Source organism: Peromyscus californicus, unplaced genomic scaffold, assembly GCF_007827085.1.
Source record: "Peromyscus californicus insignis strain IS unplaced genomic scaffold, ASM782708v3 Scaffold_4__1_contigs__length_199733344, whole genome shotgun sequence".
In the NCBI taxonomy this organism is placed as follows: Eukaryota; Metazoa; Chordata; class Mammalia; order Rodentia; family Cricetidae; genus Peromyscus; species Peromyscus californicus.
Window position 1 is genome coordinate 81,316,670 of NW_026294562.1, and position 17,962 is coordinate 81,334,631.

The window sequence follows — 17,962 nt, forward strand, 5'->3', positions numbered from 1 at the left end:
GGAGCAGAGAAATACTCTGGGGTCAGAGCACCCTCAAGAAATACAGGATAAAAAACCGAATGTATATATATTTAATGTATATAAAGCTAAGAAACGGTAGTCCCAAATTCAATAGAAATATCATACAATCCATACAATGGGCTGAGGGCAGGCAAGGGAAGAGGCTGTAAACCCACTCCCAAACATGTACAAAAATAACTTACATAGCAACCCCTTCAAAGGGGGGCACTGCTCCCACCCAGGCCCCAGGGCCAGGGGCACTGAACAGCAGCCCCAGGAGCCCGGCAGTGCAGGCCGAGACAGAGCTTGCAGATTGAAGGGGCACCAGTCCGAAGGACAGAGGCCTAGGAGGAGGCCTTGAGGCGGTTGCAAGCAGATCGAGAGCTCAGCAGCTTGTCTACCATGGTGCGGGCATAGCGTAGCCGGCTAGCCAGTTCCTTGCAGCAGCCATATTCTTCCAGAAGGCTTAGGCGGTATGTGCGAAAGTCCCTCTTCTCGTCAATGTAGGTCACCGCTGCCATCAGCGGGCACAGGATAAGTTTGGTGTGGTCCTAGGAGAGAAGAGAGTGCATGATGAGCTCAGCTGGTGCCGGAGGCTGAGGTAAAGGGGAGGAAGACACCCCAACTGGTGACAGGGGCAGCACCCCTACCCCACCCAGCCACCCCAAGTACAGGCCCCTCCCGTCCCTGCACACCTGGAAGAAGTTAATCTGTACAGTGCCATTGCTGAGGTGCAGGATGATGGCGCTGCGTGTGCGGAACCATGTTCGCAGGTAGGGCAGCCGCGCCAGCTCATCACCTTCCCGGGGTGTGATGTTGGCCCCTGCCTTCAGCAGGTGTTCACTCATGTAATTGCGGAAATACTTGAGGAGAGTGATCTGGATGGAAAGTTGGGGTAGGGGTTCCAGAATGAGGGCCTGACCCTGAGGCAGCCCCCACACCTTGCCACACCACCCCTCAGCATCCAGTTCTTACCTTCTTCATCAAGGAGTTAGGGTGGGAGCTCACAGTGAGGTAGGACTCCGTGCCATCCCGCTCTATGTACTGGAGGCTGTCACCGTCATTGTAGAGGATGAGGCGTGTTGAGTCATTAAAGAGCACCCCCACACTGTTGTCACAAAGCTGATACCCTAATGGCAGGGGGAGGGCTGTCTCAGAAAGGCAGGAGGAGGTGGGCAAAGGCCTGGGTACAGCTCAATAGTAGAGTGCTTGCACACATAAGGCCCTAACAATTCTTGGTAACACAGACACACACACACACAATTACAGACATCATTCACTTGGTTACTCAAAGGCTACCATGGCCACACCATCTCTTGCCCACCCCAAATTCTGGAGACACCTACCAAGTCCATACTTGTCCGAATAGTCCACCCATTTGCTGACCCAGAAGATGGGGATGCACGCAGGATCCTCAGCCTCCTCTGGGATAGAAATAGAGCACTGGTTAGGCCAATCCCTTCTCCTGTCTTCTTAGGCAGCCTTCCCCAGGGCTGGGGGGTAGGGAGCACCCCCCATGAAGCCTGGGGAGGAGCCTGACAGCACAAACCTAGATACCCAAATGGAAAATTGCAGCCCAGGACACCAAGTTCCACTTCATTAAGTGGGCCCCATGACTATGTCCCAGGAACTGTGGTAGGTGAGGATAGGAAAAAACAAACAAACAAACAAAAAAAAAAACCCAGGCTTCTGGAAGGACCCACGTTCCAACCACAGGGATGAAGAGTGATCAGTCTCTAAGCTGCTCTGTCATTAGTATCAGGGCTGGGAAAGCCTAGTGCCCCAGATTAAAGTGGTGAGGAAATGGAACAGACCCAACAACTCCCGCAACACTAGAACCAACTCAGTGCACGCGAGTCCCTACTGCCAAGACACAAACGTGTTGGGAAGAAATGCTATGGAGAATTAAGTCAGGTTGGTAGGTGCTGCAGTGGTGTCAGGGAGGTGACAGCGGGCACAGCCCCGAGGCTGGAGCTGGCCTGAGGCTCTTGAGGACCAAGGGGCTAATTCCCTGGGCAGAAGGGAGACAAAAGATGCAGCCATGCAGAGGTGACCTATCAGTCACCTACAAAATGAGATGGGGCAGAAATAGGCACACCAGGGAGGGCCTTGGGTGTCGTGCTAACTCATCTGGACTTTGATCTATAGGAAATGGGCGCTCTGCAGATTGAGACACCCGGCCTTCTCCAGATGTGCAGCCCCTGAGGGACTCACCTTGCCGCACCAGCCCTCGCTCTGAGGGCTTGGAGGCATTGACGCTGGTCAGCTGCTGCAGCATGTCACTAAGATGGCACTCGATGGCCTCGTTTGTCTCCCGAACCACTGGTTCCTCCTTTTCCCGGGGACGGTCCGCCAAGGGGTTCTCCACACCTAAGAAGGTGGGCCGTCATTGGCTAGGCACACAACTGGGGGAGGGGCACGCGGCTAGCATTTTTCCCACAGTAGCCATTAGGCATCACCGCTGGGGAAACTGAGTCAGTACCAGGTTTGTGTGTCCGGTCTGTGGTGCTTACTGACAGGCCACAAAACCGCAGGTGCTCAGGCCTCTGCTCTAACAGCCTAGCCGTCCAGGACAGCAGCTGTGGCTGTCACTCAGGGAGGCAGCCTGAAGGTACCATTTCAAGCAAAGGTCACAAATGAAGGTCACCTTGTGCTTCCAGGAAGGTGGAAGGATGGGTGAAGCACAGTGTAGCCATTTGCTTTGTGTGCTTACAGATAACTGAGTCTAATGAAATACACACTGAAGCATTAAGTTGGCCTGTGGTGGCTGGGGGCATGCTGGTCACTCTTGCTGTCCTTATGCTTGAAAGATCCATTTCCCCAAACCAGCATGTGTTAGTGCTCCCGTGAAACAGGACATTTCTTAAATTTTCGATTAAAAAACATCAAAAATCCCACCATGCTATATTAAGAATTTAAGTGCGAAATAAAATATCCAAGATCTAATTTAAAACTAGTCAAAAAGGGGCTGGAGAGATGGCCCAGCCATTAAGAGCACTGGCTATTCTTGCAAAGAACCTGGCTTTGGCTCTCAGCACTCACATGGAGGCTCACAACTACCTGTATCTCCACTTCCAGGGGATCCAATACCATCTTCTGGTGTCTGTGGTCACCAGGCATGCATGTGGTGCACATACATATATGCATTCAAAACACCCATACACAGTAAAAACAAAATGAGTGTTTGCAGAATCGTAAAATCAATATACCAATAGTTATATGTCCAAATATAACTATTGGAAATGGAGGAGGGCCACCCCAGGAACACCTAGCATATTATACAATTCTCTACCTTTGGATAAGCTTGGAAAATATAGAATATTTTCTTTGATGCTATTTATTAAAAAACAAAACAAACAAACAAACAAAACCCCCTTAGAATAGCAGTATTTTAACACCTCCCCCCATAAGATAGGACTCCACAAGTCCAGCACTACAGGAAAGGATAACAGAAAAGGGGCTCGGTGATAACTCCATTAATAGTGTGCTTGTCTAGTGTGAAGCCCTGAATTAAGATTCTCAGCTCCTTATAAATTGTCATGGTGGCCCACCACACCTATAATCCTAGCACTCAGGAGATAGAGGAGAGCAGAAGTTCAAGGTCATCCTTGGCTACTGTGAATTCCAAGCAGCCTGGGTCACATGAGACACTGTCTCAAAAATTTAAAAAAAAAAAAAAAATTACAGTAATAATTGCTACACCAACACCCATAGGTGGGTGCTAAAATTGGTGGGTGGGCTGGAGAGATGGCTCAAAGGTTAAGAGCACCGACTGTTCTTCCAGAGGTCCTGAGTTCAATTCCCAGCACCCACATGGTGGCTTACAACCATCTGTAATGAGATCTGGCACCCTCTTCTGTATACATAATAAATAAATCTTTAAAATTGGTGGGCAATAGCTTTTCAAACAACTTCTTACAAGATACTTATCAATTACCAAAGAGACAGTATCTGCAGCAGAGACAGCCTTGTCTCCCTGACAGAGAAGAGCATATCCCCCCCTGTAGCATTCTTACTCAGAATGCAGAACCTTTCCTAAATCGTGAGGAAGCAACAAATCCAAGAGGAAATACTCATTAGCAAGACTTAAGGGAAAACCCAGAGACATAAGGAAAAAGCCCACTGTCCCAGGCTAGAGGAAACTAAGAAGCCAAGGTCACTAAATGTCATGTGGGGTACTGACTTGCATCCTGGTAAGGAAAAGGTGGTGTTAATGGGGAATCTGATTGACGTGAGGACTAGAGTTTGTTGACAGGATTATCTCTGGTTAACATTGCAGCTTTGGTAATTATTCTATGGTAGAGATGCTGACAGGGGAGGAAGCTGAGGGAGGGTACATGGGAAGTCAGCTCTATTTGGTTTCTAACATTTTTGTATAGCCCTAAAATTATTCCAAAATAAACCAAGTCATTGAGTCAGGGGTGAGGAACACATCTGCAATCCCAGCATTTGTGAGTTCAGTGCTAGCCTAAACAACATGAGGCCTTGTCTCCAAGCACCAAAACCAAAACGAAATCATTGCAAGTCATTTGCCTAAAAATGTAAATCTAATTAAAACAGATGAACTGAGAATTTTATATTAAATTGGTGATATATCACACAGAGAAACAAAGCCCTTCAAGCTATAACCCTTAATGAAATATATTAAGGAAAATTAAAACTGCAAGAAAAAAAAAGTAATGCTAAATACAGTGGCAAACTCCTATAGGTCCAGCAGTGGGGGGTGAGGGTGAGCGGTGAGACAGGAGATTTCCAACCCGAGGTCAGTCTTGGTTTCATAGTCCGTTTCAAAAAAACAAAAAGGAAGGAGGAATAGTTAAAACAAACAAAAAAAGTGTGTTAAATGCAGGCAGAACACTATATACATAGTAAATCTTTAAAAAAGTGTGTTAAAAAAAGAAATTGTTAAGACAATATGGGATCAGATTAATGCTCACAGTCCTGAAGGTTGTGCTGCCGTCTGTCATGTCTGTTTTCAAGAAGTATACACTGAAGCATTACCAGCAGAGGAAAGCTCCCTCTCACGCGGTCAAGAAAGAGAAACATTTAGGGGACTGATGATGCAAACCTCAAAAGAAATGTAAACAGACTGGGAAAGGAGGGCCAGAGGCTTCCTGTTCATTCTTCTCCTATTTGTTTTCCAGACAGGGTTTCTCTAACAGCTCTGGAACTAGCTCTGTAGACCAGGCTGGCCTCGAACTCACAAAAGTACTTTAAGTGTAAACTGGCAGACTGCTGGAGTTGGCTGTAGTGACATTTCGAAAGTGAGATGTCCTGACAAACTTGCAATCCACAGCCCTAAGCAGAAGGACTGAATCAAGAGCAGCCTGGTGACAGTGAGAGACCTTCTCCTGACAGACAAAACACAAGCACTCAAAGGGATGAAATGTACAAAGAGTGAACCAGGGTGGCTGAGAATGAGAACTGAGGATGGGTGTCACGTTATACTCTGTGTATGTACCTGACAAGTTCCAGTATTCTCAAAAAACCATGCAAGAGACGTTAGGAACTTTTTCTTTTTTGGATTTAGGAGACAAGGTTTCTCTATGTAACAGTCCTGACTGTCCTGGAACTCACTCTGTAGACCAGGCTGGCCTCAAACTCAGAGATCCACCTGCCTCAGCTTCCAGAGTGCTGAGATTAAAGGCATGCACCACCACCACCACCACCCAGCGCGATGTTAGGGGTTTTTAAAGGTAATCAAAAAGAATTTCCTGGGCTTCATGTTCATTCAGTCCATTTTCTCCTTCTTGGGCCCAATGGGTTGACTCAGTCTGTTTTTCCAGCCAAGGCCAAGGGGCAGAAGAGCCCAGGGACCGGATCTCAAGGATAGGGCCAAACTCTGGGGGCAGAGTAAGGCGCATGCACCCTGAAAATCTGGGCTCCCTGGGCTCCACCTACTGAGACCAAGCTTTACCTTTATTGAGAACTGTGAGAGGCTTCCTGCTGTTGGGGTCCAGGCTGCTGGGAGCTATTGAAAACCTTGGTGGGATGGTGAGGCAGGTGATGGGGAGACGGGCAGGGATATAGCCAGAAGTGAAGAACTCGTCATCAAGCAACTCGTGAATGGTGGGGCGGGCAGTGGGGTCTGTCTGGAGCATCTTCTGGATGAGGGAGGCAGCCACAGGATTGATGTGCTGGAGAGGAGAGGCAGAGCCTAAGTGAGATGAGGCAGGGACTTCACCTGACATGCGGCTGCTCCTGTCTCAAATAATGTCACAGCTCAGTGGCCATAAGTTCCACCAGGCCCTCCACACTCAGCTTTAGCAAGGACCAATGTCACCCGACTTTGTGGGAAGGATCATTTCCTGCCACTTGGCACTCAATATTAACTTGGGATGATTTCCCCCCACCTTGCAAAGGACATTTATTTACCATCAGAGGGGCACTGGAGAACATAGGCCTCCAGGTCCCCAGACCTATGTTGGATTCTAGCTATGACAAATAGCCTGGGCTTTCTGGGCTTACCAACGTGTGTCTGTAGAATGGGGGAGGAGTATCACATCTGGGACACCACCAGGTGGGATACCTGCTTTATGGGACAAAACCTAGCACAGGCCTGTCAGTCAAAGCATTAACTCTATGCTTCTTATGTACCAGGAATGTATTCCTGTACATTAATTCATTTGGCCCTCACAAAACACCCAAGGACTCTCTCTTTCCCCCTCCCTCTCTATATAATTTGAACTGAAACACTCACTATGTAGCTGAGGCTGGGACTTTTGATCTTCCTGCCTCAGCCTTACAAATGTTAAGACTACTCCACTATTAGACCTCACTTGTAGATGAAGAAACAGGCTCAGGAGGAGGTGCCCCTGCCTGAGAATACACACGGCATAGGTGATAAAGCCAGGGCATATACCACAGCAGTCCAGCTGGCTCAAGCCAGTCCACGCTGTCTGCAGTGAGCTGACTTTCTGTGATATAGCTCCCCTATACACAAATCAAGGACACTGATTTCAAAGTGGCCATATGTCCGATGTGGACCTAGTCCCCAAAAATGGGATGGATATCCCTTCAAATGGATTGATGCCATTGGTTGTGAAAATAGATGTCATTTTGTCATTGGAAGCCCTTGGAGAAACTCCCACTTTGTAGATGGGAAGCCTGGTTCAAAAGTATCAAGTCATCACCTGTTAAAGACAGCTCAGCTGGTCCATGCCCCAAACTTAAGTGTGTCTGCCCTTATTCCCTCCTTTTCTCCCTGTGCTTTACATCCATTCAGGAAGCTGGGCATGGGGCTCAGTCGACAGAGTGCTTGTCTATAAGCACAAAGCCATGTTCAGCTCCCAGTATACCATAAAGCCAGCATGGTGCTGCATGCCTATAATCTCAGCACTTGGGAGGTAAAGGCAGGAGAATCTGACGTTCAAACTCAACATGCAGTGAGTTCAAGGCCAGCCTTCAGACATACATTCTCCATGGCTACTCTAGAGGCAGGGCTGATTTATCTGTCCCCAGGATACAGCTAGGCTCAGTGAATAGCTTTTGGGTGAGACATAGAATATTAAACCATTGTGGTGTCATCACCTTGGGAATACTGTATTCGTTTTTCTTGATGCGGAGGTAGGTCTCTTTTAGGCACGAGGTCTCAAAAGGTGGCTTGCCCACTAGCAAGGTATACCTGGAAGCACAAAGAAGGATTTTCATCACACTCCCAGTAAAGTCCAAATTCTCCCGGAAGTCATTGTCTAGAGGAAGGGGGCTTGCTGGATTCACTGACAGGACAGATGGGGACGATCTCCAAGTCTGCCCAGTGCCACAGGAACCAATGGCTGGGTCAAGCCCTCAATAAAAGGCAGGCGACAACACCCGGATTCCCCAGCTCTGGCCTTCAGTAACAGAGGACTCCCCAAGGACCCCAGAGGCCACTGCTATCCACCACAGGCCACCGTGATGGGGCTTCTGCCTACCACCAGCCTTTCAGCTGACCTAACTCTCCCATCAGTGATTCCAAAGCTTTATTAATTAAACCTAGGTTCGGAAGTGAGATTCCACAGTCTAACAAGCCCTCAGGTGTTGATGGTTTGGGTCTGTGCACACTTTTAGTAAGCAGAAAGAACTGAAGAAGTGTTGAGAATTTCTCATCCCTTCCCTGGACCATAAGTCCAAGCTACAGGAATCCTACAGCCTACACCAGATTGATAAGAAAATGGGCATTCATGTGGACAGCCTACACTCTGAAATGGCCTTTGTTTAAGGAAGAAGGATCCAGAGGGTTAAGGTCAACTGGGTGAAATGCCTCCGAAAGCCCCGCTGAGACCCAATAGCTCCAGAGTCCACCCCCAACTTACATGATGCACCCGATGGACCACACATCCACCTCAAAACTGTGTCCCTTCTTGCTCAGCACCTCGGGAGCTATGTAGTTAGGAGTGCCACATAAGGTCTTCTTTCGTTCCCCTTCATATTCCACTTTGGTTGCCAGCCCAAAATCCCCTAGGGCAGAAGGAAGACAGGGTGCTCAGCGGCTAGGTCTGGGCTATCTGTGGTTGCAGACAGCTGCCTCAGGCCTGACCATTGAGAAGCAGTGCCTTGAGACTCCGCAGGCTCTGTTCCCTGAACCTCCCCACTGTGCTGGCCCTGGCTGCCCCCCCCCCCCCCCCCCCCCCCGCCCTTTATAATCCTTAGACAGCAGGGCTAGGGTGCTAAGAGGGCTCAGTAGGTGAAGGTGCTTGTCTCTAAGGCTGGAGTTGACCCTGGGACCCACACAGTGGAAGGAGAGAACTGACTCTCCAAAGTTACCTTCTATCCCCACCTCCCACACCAAGGAAATGTAAAACACACAGGATGGCAGAACTGGACGCCCTAGGGAATCAAGTACACACTCTTCCTGAGTGCCGATGGACAGGTTTCAGAAGAGTGACAGCGGTACAGAGGCAGAGGCAAACCGGAGTCTCAAGGGGACAGGTGCTTTTCAGCTCAGGAGACTGCTGAGGGAAGGCTGCCGCCTTGCTCCACAGCATACGTCCAGACCTCCAGTTTCAAAAGGAAACTGACCACTGAGGACCTGGCTCAGTTCTATGAGATAAGGTATTTGGGGGGAGGCACCCCCAAGGAAACTTATTTTCAAAACTACTGTATTGAGGTACACAAGACAACAAAAACAAAAAACAATGCATCTACAGGCAAGACGCTGGTTTGTGGGCCCCTCACTTTCCATTTCTGGGCTAGAGGGCTTTCTGGAGGACAGCACCTTCATTTCCCACCCAACTTCCATTTCTCTGGCTCCCATTCTCCCAGATTTCCCCTCCTTACCACCAGGCACCAGCAGGCCCAGCATCTCACCTATTTTCACCTCCAGATCCTCGTTCAGGAAGAGGTTGCCCAGCTTGAGGTCCCTGTGAATGACCTGATTTAGGTGCAGGTACTGGCAGCCCAGGACGATCTGCCGCAGGTAGTAGCGAGCCTCAGGCTCGGTCAGTGCTTTCCTCCTCTTGTGCAGCTCCAGGAGGGACTGAGGAAGAGGGAAGAAGTTACTGAAGCCAAAGGAAAAGGGTGGCCAGCTAGATGTGTCCAGGACTAGGCCCTAGGGAGTAAAGTGTGGGAAGAAGTTTCCTGTCCCGACCACCAAGCCCCAAATCGTCAGTCACTCTGAGGCTATATTAATTATAAATGTTCAGCTCAGGTTAGTTACTAGCTAACTCTTCCACTTAAATTAACCCATATTTCTTATGTCTTGGCAGGATTCTGATGGTTCTGCCCATACACTGGTCATTATCATTCACAGGACCCTATCCTGTTAACTCGTACCCTTACCCAGAGTCTTCTCTCAACCCCTCTCGATACCCTATCTAGGGGCTTCCTCCCGGCAAGAGACCCTCTCCTTCGAGATAGGGTTTCTCTGTGTAACAGTCTTAGCTGTCCTAAAACTCTTTGTAGACCAGGCTGGCCTCGAACCCGCCGAGATCCACCTGTCCCTGCCTCCCAAGTGCTGGGATTAAAGGTGTGGGCCACCCCCGCCCGGCGGAGACCCTCTCCTTTTCCTGAAAGCTCTGAGGTCTGACTCCAAACAGCCTCTCTTCCCCCCACCCCTTCCGACCGCCCAATCCTGTCCCACTTCGGAAGTTCTAGGTCCACGGCAGTCGTAGCCTGGGACCCTTGTTAACTACTTTAAACACCCATTTTCTACACCTGCTCACAGCCTTGCGTACAGGAGCCACCGTCCCTAACAGCAACAGGTCCCGGGCTCCGCCTGCCCTGAACCCTGGCTTCAGCAGCTCGGAGTGCCATAGAAGCCTTTCCATAATTGCTTGAAACTCCAAGGCGTCGGTGCCCCTCTGTCAGCTAGTTCCCGGTGTGGGCGCCCCAGCCCCGCAGCAGAAACACTCACCCTCCTGCGACAGAGCTCCAAAACCACAAACACAAAGTCGCTGTCCTCGAAAAAGCCATGGAAGCCTACGACATGTTGGTGTGCGAGGCTGCGGTGAATGGAGATCTCCATAGACATCTTCTCCTTCTGGTGGGGCTTAAGCAGCAAAGACTTGGGCACGATCTTGCCAGCGAACACCTCCTTTGTGTCTGCGTCTGAGATCTCGAAGCACTTGGCAAAGCCTCCTTTACCCAGAAAGCGGCCCCGTACATACTGGCGCCGGCTGCGCGGGTCCACTAAGACCTCCGGAATCTCTTTCGACAGCGGGGCGGTCACTGGGGCACCGGGAGCTGCATCTCCCGGGACCCCGGCTTTCCCGAGGTCGGCTGGTGCTCGAGCCAGCTTTCCAGCTTTGGCCGCTGCACTCATACTCCTAAATTTGCTCCGCGGACCTGGCCCGGCCGGTGCAGAGGATCTTGCCCTGCTCAGCTCCTCCCCAAATTCAAACGCAGCGCTGGGAACGTTACAAGGGCCTGCGCGTTGCTGATTGGCCGCGGGGATTTAAAATACAAACCCGCCCAGCGCGCGGCACCATGGGAGTGCTCTACGGCGCAGCCGCTTTTAAACCTCCGATCTTGCAAGCGAGAAACTTGAGGGGCAGGGACTTGAGGATGGAATGCACGTGGGATAGCCTGGGAAAACAGGAACGAATGGGATACGCGGAAATCCCCAGTGGGGACAGGATTCGGTCCTACTTTCTGCCCCTCGGCCGGAGAGTGCTCATGTGGTTCACCTGCGTCTCCTCCAGGGGGTTCTCCTGTTAGGACCCTAAAGGTAGCTTGGCCTTGCACTACCTTCGCCCTCGACTGCCCTCCCGCCGGCTAGACCAAATAAACCCAAACTTGAACAAACCCAGAACGCCTGGCAAGCAGATACACCTTCAGAGCGCAGCCGACCCGCCCTCTCTGTGACAATCGCTGCCCCAGCGAGTTGTATGTAGCTCAAGCTTTCTCCAGAAAAACTCGGGCCAGCAGTATCTGCAACACCCGGGAACTCCTTAGGAGGGGCAAGACTTCAAGATTACGAGTTAGGCCAACCTCAGCTACCTGAGACCAACCCCCTACCCCCAAGGGAAAGAAAATTCCCAGGCCCGACCTGCAGGTCAAACAAGACCTTCAGGTGATTCCTATGCACGGTGAAATGTAAGAAGCACCAGATATCCCGACCCGCAATGCAAGAAATTTTCCTGGCTTGTTCTGAGTTGCATCGCCCAGAGCCACATAAATAGAGAACAGTCAGAGAGAGAGATAGAGAGATGGCTGGTTGAAAAAGTGCTAGCCAGTCACCAGAGCCAAATCTGACCAGCAGCGGTATTCTGTTTGGCCTTCATTAGGGGGGGAAAAAAAAAAAAAGATTTACAACATGTAAAAGGAATGGCCACACAGTGCAGGAATGTGGCTTTCTTTAGAGAAAAAAAAAGTCAACTCTGGCAGCTTTTCCCAGACACCCACCTTGCCCAATTGCCTGTCCGCTTCTGTGGAAACTCTGAACACACCGGTAAGTTGCTTGGCACTAAGCCAACTGCTTTTGCCACCCCGGACATGGAAAGAACTGCATACAAGATGGACTTTGCATCCAGATAACAGCTGGCCTTCATTCTGTTCAGCCAGTTTTCTGGTGTGTGGCACTGGGCAAATTTACTCAACTTCTCTGATAATTAGCTTCCTCCTCTGTAAAACGGGTTGTGAAAATCCCTACTTAATTGGCAGTTGAAAGGATTAAATGTTTTCTGCTGAGTGCCTGGCATTCCATGCAGAATAAGAATGATTTCCACCCCCTCCATCTCTTTTTTTTTTTTTTTTTTTTGTGGTAGTCTGATTATAAAGGTAAGATTTGCTTAATCTTATTTTAAATCTAAAATGTGTCAGAATGCTGTGCACTACAGAGGTTCTACTCGGGGTCTTTCACTTTCTAAAGATAGTCATAGCTGCTGTTTATGCGGTACTGAAAACCAGTGTTTTCCATGTGTGAAGGAACTAAAATCCTCAAAACCAGCCTACCCATCTTCTTGCTATATAGATGGGAGATTTGAGATTCCAAGAGGTCAGATAACAGACTGAAGAAGAGTGGGAGCTGACATGCTCACCCCCAGCACCCACCTGTCACCATGACTACTGCCAAAATAAGACCTCTACCAGAGAACTCTAGTTTGTTTCACGGCTTTTTCCCGACTAAGCTGTAAGGTCCCTAGGAACAGACTGGCTGCATGTTAATCTCCAGTGCAGGGCCTGGTTCTCTGTGTGGGCTCAGTAAGTATTTAAGTGAATAGGCGGGTGGCTGGTGCTGTCTTCTGCTACATAGCGTTTGTGGTCAGGGTCCCACCTTCCTATGCTAATGTGCAACAAGCACACAAGCTATAAGAAGCGCGATGCTGTTGCTAGGCTTCTGTGTCTCAGTGAGCCTGGACTTAGGACAACTTGTCCAAGGTGACAGGGCATTTGGCTGAGACCAGTTATAAACAGCTAGACTCTTAGCCATGTCTCAACACTGCCAGTACTATTTTAACAGCCTTATAGCTTCATAAAAGCTACTGGCTGACCTATAGAAGCCAGTTTGTCCAGAAGGGCAGCTGATGCCAGCTAGAACAAGGCTGGAGAACACCCTCTGGGCTCTTACAGGCCATGGTGGTATGCCAAGAAAGACTTCCCTAATTGCCAAGACTTCTTCATTATGGCTAATACTCTAAGGATGTGTTAAGTAGAACAAATTGTTGTCTGATTAATTTCAAACCTACCATAGTATAGATGTATCAATGACTAGGAAAGGAACCATAGCCTTGGGTCCTAAGAGAATTGGTTGATGTATAAGTGACTCATTCAGAAGCCACTACCCATCCCAACCAACCACAAAGGCTCTGGATAACCATGTAAAACAGAATGGGTCGACAGGACCTTACAGGTCAATCATTCAACCTTGTTCCCAGTCCCTGGATCCTTGCAATGTGAAAGTTACGTGGGCAGGAGTAGGGATGGGAAGAGTATGGCTCATATTCAGGCAAGCATCTACTATATAAATGCTGGGTAACCCAGGAGCTTACTCCTAGTTCCTCAAGAACTGGAGGCACGTAACTAGACAACCTAGATGGCTGGCTGGGGACAGAAGGAAGCAGTTCCAGACAGAGGCATCTATGAAATGGCTCTTTGTTGACCACAGCCACTCGAGCTATGCATATTTCCCTTTGCCCCTAGTCTGGGCCCAGATCCCCCTTCAGGAGTAATGAGAGAGTGGTTAAGTGTGTACGGGGAGTAGGCTGGGGAAAGTGAAGAGCTCTGGGGAAAGAAGAGGCCTGCACTAGATGCCTGATGATTTTTCCTGTCCAGACACTTTTATCCCCTCTGTGGTAGTTTCAGTCATTTCCTACAACCACTAGTCATTAACTCTCAATCCATGTGTGTGCCTGTATCTCAGCTTCTGAGCTACAATGACGACTTGAGCCTGGATACCTCTCTGGTCTGGACCAATGAGAACCAAACCCAGGGGGTTTTCGGCAAAGAGAAGCTCTTTCTACCAAAGCTGTGTGGGTGGTGTGTATGTGTGTGTGTCACACTATGATATCTGAAAATAAGTCAGGCATGGTGGCACACACTTTTAATCCCAAGACTCAGGAGGCAGAGGCAGGCAGATCTCTGGGAGCTGATGCCAGCCTGGTCTATCTGGTCTATAGTGAGTTCCATGGTAGCCAGGGCTACACAGAGACTCTGTCTCAAGAAAGACAAACAGACCAACAAAAGAACCATCCCAAAGGAAAACAGACAGAGGGTCTGGAGAGAGGCAGGTCCTTGTGACACTTTGGTCTTAGAATCCAGCCTGAAGTCCAACTAAGGCCTGACTTTCTCAGCAGCAGAAACCCAACTCCTTTCTCTCCTCTCTGTAGCTGGAAAGGTCTTTCCTGTCTACCTTCTCTTCTAATATTCCAAGAACAAAGAATTTTTCTTCTCTGGAATTATAATTGCCTAGTGTCAGGCTGTCCCTGGGGTGAGAGTCACCGTGGAGACAGAGTCCAGCTGGCCTTTCCTAGGATACACACTCTTGACAGTTAGCATACTCTCAAATACTACCAGCACACAATTAAAAAGTAGCTACTGGTTACGGTAGGGACTGTTTTTGTCCTCTCAGTACCTTGATTTGGCAATAGACCCCATTCTCACATTAGGGTCAATCACAGGACCAAACACCATTGGCTACAGTCACTGATCCAAAAGGGCACAGGTCTCACAGTGTAAAGCACTGAGCATTTTCTTTGGGACCTGCCAGGCTAAAACTGGAGTGCCACTGGAATACAATAATAGAAGTCTAGAGCTGTAATCTGTAACATCCCAAATGTACAGAGAAATCTCACATGCAGTACAAGAAAAACAAAGCAAACACAGAGGTCTGTTCAAGGCTGCTTACTGTCTACTTATGTCTGTTCTCTTTAATATCAGAAAATCCTTCCTAGCCTAGGTCACAGTGAGACCATGTCTACACACACACACACATAAGGCATGATATGTTGCATCAAGTTTGGTCACCCAAATGGAAATTAAGTTGACAGTCTCCCTTAGGTCTAAATTTGAAAGGTGACAAGCAGGATGCCTAATGACATTAGGTAGCCCAGCCACTTGCGTATCTCTGCACTGTTAGGGGAGTGTGATAGCTACTCTTGCTTATCAACTTGATTACATTTAGAATTAACTAAAACCCAAATGGCCAGGTACACCTGTGAGGGATTTTTTTAAATTAAACCTTCTGAAGTGGGAAGACCCATTTCTTTCTTTTTTTTTAAAAGATTTACTTATTTACTTACTTACTTACTTACTTACTTATTTATTTATTTATTTATTTGGTATATAGTGTTCTGCCTGCATGCCAGGAGAGGGCGCCAGATCTCATTACAGATGGTTGTGAGCCACCATGTGGTTGCTGGGAATTGAACTGAGGACCTCTGGAAGAACAGCCAGTGCTCTTAACCACTGAGCCATCTCTCCAGCCCAGAAGACCCATTTCTAATCCATTTCTTTGAGGTGGGAAGATCCACCTTTAATCTGGACTATATATACCTTCAGCTAGCAGCCTCTGGGGGGGGTGTCTTTTTGTATGCTGGGAAAATATGTGTTGCTCTGATTGGTTGATAAATAAAACGATAATTGGCCAGTAGCCAGACAGGAAGTATAGGTGGGATAAGGAGACAAGGAGAATTTGGGGAAGAGGAAGGCTGAATCAGGAGATGTCAACCTGCCGTCCAGGAAGCAACATGTAATGGCACACAGGTAAAGCCACAGAACATATGGCGACATATAGATTAACAGAAATGGGCTGAGTTTAAGTGTAAGAGCTAGTCAGTAGTTAGCCTGAGCTAATGGCCAAGCAGTTTTAATTAATATAAGCCTCTGTGTGTTTACTTGGGTCTAAGCGGCTGCGGACTGGGTGGGACACACAAAAACTCCAGCTGTAAGCCTCTATAAAGGACATGTAAGAAGGAAGCATTCTCTCTCTTGACCTGCTCTTGCCCTCACTTTTGATGGCAAGTCCATTCCTTCACTGGCATTAGAGCTGGCTTCCTCAGGATTCCAGTGTATACTGAAGACCAGCTGAGACATCCAGCCTCACAGACTGAGCAGCTTCTAGATCCTTGGACCTTCCATTGGTAGGTAGCCATTGTTGGACTAGCCATAGCACAGCCTGTAAGCCATTCTAATAAATCACTGACTAGCACAGTGAGAGAACTGTCTCGGCTGAGGTCCGGCATTCCTCAAGGCCTCTGCTGCAGCCAGCGGCAGTCGGTCTTTCCACTATGTGAAAAAGATGCAAAAGTGTACTGGCAGGTACACCTCTGCATGGGACCCTGTAAGAACCATTGGGAGAGTGCTTCCTAAGCACCAAAAGCTGTCCTTAATGTTTACAGTGCCTCGTTTAATCGGCTCCACCTGTCCGAGGTGCTGCCATTACCTTGCTGCTCACTTTAGGATCCGAAGTGTCTTGCCCACCTGCACGCTATGTTGCTGCTTAGACTAGTCTTTTCTAGAGATTTATTGTGTAAGGTGATAATCTCTCTCCCTTTATTTTGGAGGTCTTGCTTTATAGCCCAGGTTAGTCTCTAACTCACTATATAGTCTCAAATTTACAGCAATCCCCCTGCCTTCAGCCTATATAGTACCCAAACATGCTTTTTTTTTTTTTTTTTTTTTGGTTTTTTGAGACAGGGTTTCTCTGGGTAGCTTTGAACCTTTTCTGGAACTCACTCTGTAGCCCAGGCTGGCCTCAAACTTACAGAGATCTGCCTGGCTCTGCCTCCTGAGTGCTGGGATTAAAGGCGTGCACCACCACCACCCAGCTCTCAAACATACTTTTTAGCTTCAGTTGATTAACAACAAAATGGAGTCAGTTGCAAAAAGTAACCAACTTCCTTTTGGAGGTATTTAAACACAAGCTGGACAGGTAACCTGCCAGGCATGCTCTGGAAAATATCTGAAGTTAGCATAGAGAGCATCTAACTGCCAATTCCAACGTTCACCTTTTTGGTAACACCAAAGGACAAAGAATCTGGAGCAGGTACCTTGATATAACTAAGAAAAATCAGAACCATTACAGACTGCTGGTATCAGACAAGACACACAGCAGATGGCCTCCAAGGACAAGCTCATTTTGTCTTTACAGGGCAGAGCTGACCAGTGTAGGCTGTGAAGCTAGAGAGCCATGGGGGACTCCTGACTCAGCCCAGTTCTTCACTGTACAAATGGCACCAAGTTGTCCGATAGCTGAGTTTTTATTTCATGTGTTAAATGTGAATAATATTCACCGTACAGTATCAGTGTGAGAAACAAAACAAGCCCATGAACAGAAAGCTTGTAGCGGCCGGGCAGTGGTGGCACATGGCCGAGCAGTAGTGGCGCACGCCTTTAATCCTAGCACTCGGGAGGCAGAGGCAGGTGGAGCTCCGTGAGTTCGAGGCCAGCCTGGTCTCCAAAGCAAGTTCCAAGAAAGGCACAAAACTACACAGAGAAACCCTGTCTCGAAAAACCAGAAAAAAAAAGAAAGCAAGCAAGCTTGTAGCATGGCTTCAGGTAGTGTAGTGAATCCTAAGGAACAGCAGCTGCAATTACTGGAGGTAGAGAGTGATCATCTTCAAATGTGTGCCAAATGTCAATCTTTTAATGCACCAACATTAAAAAAAAATGACAAACAGAAAGCAGTTTTGAATTGGATTAGAGCTGAATCCTTATAGGTTTTTCTAGACTACGCTTAGATGTAAGTCAAGATGGCCTGTTAAGTCCTATCCTTTAGAGCTGAACTGTTCTGCCATAGTCTCTGAGAGCACTGGTGGACCAAGCCCTTCCTTCCTAAACCAAGGATTCAGAACAGAACCAGGAGGGCTGTGCTATCAGCTAGGGGAGATGGGAAGATGGCACCGGCAATGCCCTTCCTCAGGCTGTGTGTCCACATGGTGACTTGACAAGCTGCTCAGACACATGTGAGGCTGATCTCAAGTACAGATATTTAGGTCTGAACTACGGGAGTTTTGACAAATACAAGGTAGGACAAATGCTTCTAGGCTAGAGAGCAAGGTTCACAAAAGCTCATTTCTAGTGAAGTAAATCTTGAGACAAGGAA

The 17,962-nt window shown here is 48.4% G+C and overlaps 1 protein-coding gene across 1 annotated transcript; it reads right to left on the bottom strand.

The window, feature by feature from the left end:
* Positions 1-57: 57 nt before the first annotated feature.
* Plk1 (polo like kinase 1) lies at positions 58-17,943 on the bottom strand. The gene is made up of 10 exons (XM_052761586.1): positions 10,334-17,943; positions 9,289-9,457; positions 8,295-8,439; positions 7,531-7,624; positions 5,918-6,137; positions 2,215-2,370; positions 1,347-1,424; positions 976-1,130; positions 696-878; positions 58-551 (listed from the first exon to the last, which is right to left on the bottom strand). Exons 1-10 carry the CDS (start codon positions 10,739-10,741, stop codon positions 345-347), a joined length of 1,815 nt encoding a protein of 604 aa, XP_052617546.1. The 5' UTR covers positions 10,742-17,943; the 3' UTR covers positions 58-344.
* Positions 17,944-17,962: the final 19 nt, after the last annotated feature.

Bases quoted from the DNA above. Each gene is read 5' to 3' on its own strand.
- Plk1 (XM_052761586.1), bottom strand. From the start codon at position 10,741: ATGAGTGCAGCGGCCAAAGCTGGAAAGCTGGCTCGAGCACCAGCCGAC. The intron at 9,458-10,333 runs GTGAGTGTTTCT...CCTCTTCCTCAG, and splicing joins TGGAGCTCTGTCGCAGGAGG to TCCCTCCTGGAGCTGCACAA. The intron at 1,425-2,214 runs GTGAGTCCCTCA...TTTCTATCCCAG, and splicing joins GCGAGGGCTGGTGCGGCAAG to AGGAGGCTGAGGATCCTGCG.